Source organism: Osmia bicornis, unplaced genomic scaffold, assembly GCF_907164935.1.
Source record: "Osmia bicornis bicornis unplaced genomic scaffold, iOsmBic2.1, whole genome shotgun sequence".
Taxonomy (NCBI): domain Eukaryota; kingdom Metazoa; phylum Arthropoda; class Insecta; order Hymenoptera; family Megachilidae; genus Osmia; species Osmia bicornis.
Window position 1 is genome coordinate 828,198 of NW_025791318.1, and position 6,703 is coordinate 834,900.

The window sequence follows — 6,703 nt, forward strand, 5'->3', positions numbered from 1 at the left end:
AAAGACATGTTTTTGTTAAACAGGTGAATATAATTATTTTGCCTAATTACTTAAAAATATTTTTTTTTATAAAATAATTTTAAACAAATTAAATTACTAATTTAATCATTTTAATATAATTTAAATTATTAAAATTATTTTTTTTTAAATTTATATATATAAATTTTTAATTCATATTTATAATATATATATATATAAAATATTATAATTAAATTTATTAATAAATTATTAAATACTTATTAAATATTTTTAAATTTTAAAAATAATTTTTTTAAATATTAAATTAAATTATTATATAATTAATTTATAGTTTATCCCATAAATTATTTATATTTTATAAAATAAAATTTTTTAATAAAATTTATTCTTAAAAAATATATAAATTAAATTTAATTAAAAAAAAACTAGATATCATTAAAATTGAATAACATCTAATCTCTAAATATATATTTATAATTTTTATTTCACAAAAAAAATTTTATATATTTAATTCTTTTAATTTCGAGATATTTAATTATTCAAAAATTATTTAATTAACCCTGATACAAAAGGTACAAAATTTTTTTTTATTTATCGAAATTTAAAACTTTCATTAACATTACTTAAATTATAAATACAATTTATTTTTTCTAAAAATTTACTTTAACTTTTTTACTTTTATTAAAAACTTTTTTTAATATTATATATATTAAATCAATTATTAAAATTTTAATAATTAAATTAATCTTTTCAGTGTAATTGAAAAATTTTATTTAAACTAAAATTTTTTCTAAGAACATTTCCAAAACTCTCACTTTGTTACGACTTATTTCAAATTTTATTGAAATTGACGGGCAATTTGTACATTATATAAAAAATATTCAAATAAATATACTTAATTAATTTTACTTTTAAATCCTATTTATTAAAAATATTAAAATTTATTAATTTAAATAAATTTATTATTAATGTAACTCATATTTATCTAATAAATACTTTATTTTGATTTGAATTATTCTATTTAAAATAAATTTCAATTATTATATCAATACAAAATTTTTAAACAACAATACAAAAATAATATTAATATCTTATTAGTTTATTATATCGTGGATTATCAAATTAATATACAAGTTCCCCTAAAACTTTATATAACTGCCATATTTTATAATTTTAATGATCTACATTTAATAATTAAATTTTTTTTAAAATTAATATAATAGGGTATCTAATCCTAGTTTTATCTTTAACTTTTATAATTCTTATTAAATAATAATTAATTATTATAAAATTATTTATTTCACCAATATAAATTTAATTTAATTAATTAATTTATTTTGAAAATTAATATTTAAAAAAATTAATGTTTAAATCTAGTATAACCGATATTGCTGGCACTAAATTAAAATTTAATAAAATTATTTACCATAAAAAACTTTCATTATTTTAAAAGTATTATATATTAATTATATATATATATATTTATTATTAAAATAAATATATGTCAATAAATTTTATATATAAATCAACAATTTAACTAATTTATAAACCTAAAATCAAAATTAATTATAAATTTTTAATAAAATATAAATAATTTAATTTATATTATATATTATTATAATATATATATATATAATTTTAAAAAGATTATCTAATTTAAAAATTAGATAATCTTAACGTTCTTTAATATTCTTATATATAAATATTAAAAACAATAATTAATATTTTTTAATTTAAAATTCATATATATATATATATATATTGTGACCCTTTCGGGGGTTCACTCTATATTCTTTTCACACTAGTTTCGTATACACGTTGGGCGCCAGCCACTCGCGGTGGCAATCAAAATTTGGACAAAAGGACAGAATGGGGGTCGTTACAGGGGATGGGACTCGTGGCACTTCCGTCCTTACAATCTCGCGGGGGAGTACGCAAGGAGGATTTGTCGAGGGTTAGGGAAGATCTCAGGGTGAGGGAGGTTTCTGGAAGTTCGTTTACGTTACGCGTGGGGATGCTTTGGACGGGAATGTTGGGGGCTGGACAAAAGGGTTTCAAGAAATATAACGGGGGATGAACGGCGCGATACGCGGACACACAAGTTCGCAGTCGAAGATCGCCGTTGCCGAAACTCACACTCTTACAATTAGTATCGAAAGGGACTTACTTCAAACTCCACACACTCGTACACTCCGAATCGTCTCTCTATAATCGCTTTGAAAATCTATATAATTACTTTTCAGATCGCTTAGTTAGATAGCCCAGGGCTCAATGACGGCTCGTCGTCGCTGTCGCGACGACGGGTCCGTCGCGGGATGATTTTTGGGGAGGGGATGGGGAATAGGAAGGGGGCCTTTTCTGGCAACGGAATAGATTGGTTATCGATTATCGATCTGCCGGTGTTCGGGTTCGATGGGGCTGGCGGATCTCCGGCCGTGGCGGGTGGACTGAGGTCTTCGGGCTCGGCGACAGATGGCTCCAGGTGGACGTTTGTATCAGCTGCTGGGCCGCTTCGTCTCTTTTTCCGAAGTCCCGCGTTGCTTTTCCTCTCCTGGAGGGTGGGAGGTCTGTCGCCGGCCTCGTAGCTCCTTCTTGCGGGTGATCCCTGTTGTCTCTTGTCCGTCGCCTCCATCGGCCCGACACCGGCGGGCGGGGAAAAGGGGTGAGGTGTTAGAAGGGTTAAGGGTCATTTCTAGGTGGGATTTGAGGTGGGAAAAGCGCAGCGAATGTAACGGGGGGGCACAGGTGTCACCACGTTACAACACCCCCCCGCCTTGACCGGAAACGGGAGATACAACGGGTAGGGATAAGGACTTAGGTGAACAATAATTTTGAGAGAAGAGAGATCCAAGATCGGTGGGTTCTCGCGGACACTCATCCTTCCATGCTGCGCTCTCATTCAGGGGGGGTCGCGGACATGAGCGACCCTCCTGTTGTTGTGTCGGATCATAGCATTTTAAAATGATGGACCTGTAATAGAAACGGGTTAGTATCCGGCCGAAATCATAAAGAAAAAAAAGGGGGGAGAATCTAGACGCTGGGTGGAGAAATTATTACTTAATTTTACCTGCCTTGGGTTTCGACTACTCGTTGTGCCGAAATTTTTATGCGAATTAAGGGAGAGTGGCAGGTATGCCTGATTTTTGGTAGGATGTTTGGAAGGGTTTCGTCGTTGTCTCGTTCGTCCGTCCGTTCGTCTTAGTGCTGGGCGGTCGTCCAAAATAATAATAAAAAAATGAGTCTATGTCAGGTAAGGTGGGACTGGGTGGATTGGTGGGAAGTATTTTTAGGGGCTCATTTGGGGGATAGGAGGGTGGATAGAGGGATAAGGACCGGAAGGGTAAAGGGACAGTTAAAGGAGAAGAGCAAAAGAGAGAACCAGAAGCAAAGGAAAGAATGTGAGAAGAGAAGGAATAGTGGAAAAGAAGAGAAGGGATAAAAAAAAAGAAAGAGAAAGAGATAGTGCGAAACAGAGGAGGAATAGCGGAAAGCGAGAGTAAGGAAAAGAAAAGGGTAGTTTAGGGGAGGTTGCTGGGTTTATGAATTTTAAGGGACATTAGAGGTGGCGGGGGAATTTTGAGGGACATGAGGGGTGGGATCTCGGAGGTTTGGGGACGTGAGGAGGAGGGATAGTCCGGGAATAGGGGTTCTGGGGGTGGATAGCGGGATAGGGTTCGTCGGAGGAATTTTAGGGATGGGGCCTGGGGTGGTGTGGTGCGGATTGGGGAGGAGTCGCGGCCTTCCTCGGTCTTCATGCGGGCTGCTGCCGCCCGCAGTGTGGCCAAGTGAGGGTCGACGGAAGAGGTGGGGGTTTGGGAGGCTGTTGGGGGTGTCGGTGAGGAGGGTAGTTCGGGAGTGGATGGTGTGGGGGAAGGAGCGGGGGATACGGAAGGGGTTAGGTATTCGGACTCCTCCGAGTCCGTCTGGACCGCTATTTCGGCGGTCTGTACCGGCGGCCGGCCTCTTAACAGCCGCGGTCGCCGCGGCGCCGGCCTCCTCCTTCGGGCCCTTGTCCCCCGGCCTCTACCTCCTCTCCTTGATGCAAACATCTGTTGGGGTGTAAGTTTGTTAGTGGGATCTTTCTTTGGTGGGCTCTTTGCTGGGGGGTGGCTTTAGTGGGGGGTTAGTGTAAATTTTGGTCTCTGGTATCGTCGCTTACGGCTTACGCAAATGGAATTTTATTATCGTTTGTTTTCGTTTTCCGAGATTTGAGCGTTAAATTTTTGTCTCATTATTGTCGATATTTAGGAAAATTCTAGGTCGTGGGATAGGTAAGGACATGAGGGGAGGTATGGAGGATTGGTCTGTTTTTATCACGTTGATCGTAGGATTTAGGGGGTGTTTTCGGGGTCGTCCTCGTCCTCGACGAGGGGGTGGAGTAGGAGCTTGTTGGGAGGGTATGCTTTGTGTAGGGTTTGGGAGTATTTGAACTTTTCGGGGTCTCCCTCGTCCACGGCGAGGGGGTGGAGTAGGGATGGGTGTTGGAATTATGATTTGAGTATTGTGTGGAGGTATCGGAGTTTTCCTCGGTCTCCCTCGCCCTCGGCGTGGGAGTGGAACTGGAGTGGGTGGTGTGTTTATTATCGGTGGAGTGTTTTGTGGTGCTTTGATTTTTCGGGGTCTCCCTCGTCCACGGCGAGGGGGTGGAGTAGGGATGGGTGAGGAAGGGAACGTTTGCGTGGGAGTTTGTTGTGGTATTTGTTGGGTGGAAATATCATGGGTTTGTGAAGAAGGTCCTGGCTGAGAAATATTGGTAATATCTTGACTTAAGGAAGGGTTTTCGGAAATTGAATCATCGAAATTTGGAGGGGGTCTAAAGGGTTTAAGGTCTTTAATGTGGACTTTAGGAATGATATTTCCATCAGAATCTTTTAATTCGTAGACAACGGGAGAAAGGATTTTTGAAATGGTGTAGGGACCTGAAAATTTAGGGGCGAGTTTGGACGCGAAATTGTGAGCAGCGGAGGAAAGGATTCGTTGGCGTCTCATGACGAGGTCACCAATTTGGTAGCGCTCGTCACGACGCCCACGATTATAATAGGAGGCTTGGCGGTAGGAGGCTTTCTCTAGATTTCGGTGGACAATGTCGTATAAAAGGGTTAACCGGGAAATGCGGTTGGACCATTCTTGGGGATTTCGGGGAATTATTAAAGAATCGGATTTAATTCCGTGGCGGAGGTTTTGGATGGGACGGGGGTTTCGACCAAAATTGAGGAACGCGGGAGAAACGAGGGATGAGGAATGTACGGCGGTATTATAGGCAAAACAAAATTCAGGAAGGTGTTTGTCCCAATTTCGATGGTCTTCTCCAACAAACGTCGTGATCATGGTTTTGAGAGTTCGATTAACTCTTTCTACAGGATTTGCTTGGGCATGGTAGGGAGGAATTGTCGTCTGTTTGATTCCGTACATTGTCAGTCTGTTCGTTACGTCTCTGTTACAAAATTCTGTACCGTTATCTGTAAGGAGGAATTTGGGACATCCCCATCGGTGGAGGATAAGGGACTCGAAAGCGGAAAGGATTGGTTTGGCGGAAGCTTTATGGAGGGGTTTTACTTCAATATATTTTGTGAAAAGGTCTTGGAAAACGAGGAGATATTTATTCTGGGATTTACTGGGAGGGAAGGGACCCATAATGTCAGCAGCCACGACGGTCCAGGGCGCCTCCACCGGGCGCTCCCGCATCAACCCCGCCGGTGGCCGCTGCAAAACTTTGCTTTGTTGGCATTGAAGACACCGTCTGATAAATTGGACTACATCCTGAAACATTCCCGGCCAATAGAAATCTTGCGTCAGACGGTAGTAAGTCTTATCAATGCCAAGGTGACCGGATTGGGGAGGATCGTGGGCGTCGGAAAGGGCTTTTTGGCGTAAGGAAAGCGGGAGGACTAACTTCCACCCGTCAAGGTCGGGGACGATGGGATCTAATAGGGAATTAGGACGGTGGTAATACAATCGGTTATCTTCAATTGTCCAGTCGGGATATTTGGAGGGAAAATCTCTTACGTCACGGAGTTTATTGGAGTACCATGGATCGGGATCGTTACCGACGGCTGCCACGCCGTCTATTGGGTCGCCGTACATTCGGGAGAGAGCGTCCGGCACGACGTTGTGGGTTCCCCTTCGGTGGACGATTTTCATCGGCTGGCCTTGAAGGGTCAAGGCCCACCGAGCCAATCGTCCAGTAGGGTCCTTTAGGTGGTGAAGCCACCGGAGACTATTGTGGTCCGTTACCACCGTGATTTCGGACCCTTCAATGTAGGGGCGAAATTTTTGGGTTGCCCACACGACGGCCAGACACTCCCTTTCCGTCACGGAGTAGTTTCTCTCCGCGCGAGTGAGGGAACGGCTAGCGTAGGCTATCGGGTGTTCTTCACCGTCTACGGTTTGGACAAGAACTGCCCCGACAGCCGTATCGCTAGCGTCAGTTTGGAGGGAAAAGGGAAGGGTAAAATCGGGACGAGCCAGGACGGGAGTTTTGGTGAGGGCTGTTTTCAAGGTTTCAAACGCGGATGCTTGCTCGGGACCCCATTCCCAAGCAACATCCTTTTGTAGGAGACGGGTAAGGGGGGTTTGGTCTTTGGAAACATCTTTTAGGAATCGGGAATACCATTTCACCATTCCAAGGAAGCGTCGGAGTTGTTTTAGGGTAGTGGGTGGAGGGTAGGAAAGTATGGGTTCTATTTTTTCTGGATCGGCAATCATACCGTCCTTATTTATTAAA

At 40.5% G+C, this 6,703-nt stretch overlaps 1 protein-coding gene across 1 annotated transcript; it reads right to left on the bottom strand.

The window, feature by feature from the left end:
* Positions 1-2,674: 2,674 nt before the first annotated feature.
* On the bottom strand, positions 2,675-5,607 carry LOC123988961 (WW domain-binding protein 11-like). Its single transcript, XM_046289713.1, has 2 exons — positions 3,047-5,607; positions 2,675-2,949 (listed from the first exon to the last, which is right to left on the bottom strand). The coding sequence occupies exon 1, from the start codon at positions 5,389-5,391 to the stop codon at positions 4,195-4,197; it is 1,197 nt and encodes a 398-aa protein (XP_046145669.1). The 5' UTR covers positions 5,392-5,607; the 3' UTR covers positions 2,675-2,949; positions 3,047-4,194.
* Between the last annotated feature and the right edge of the window lie 1,096 nt (positions 5,608-6,703).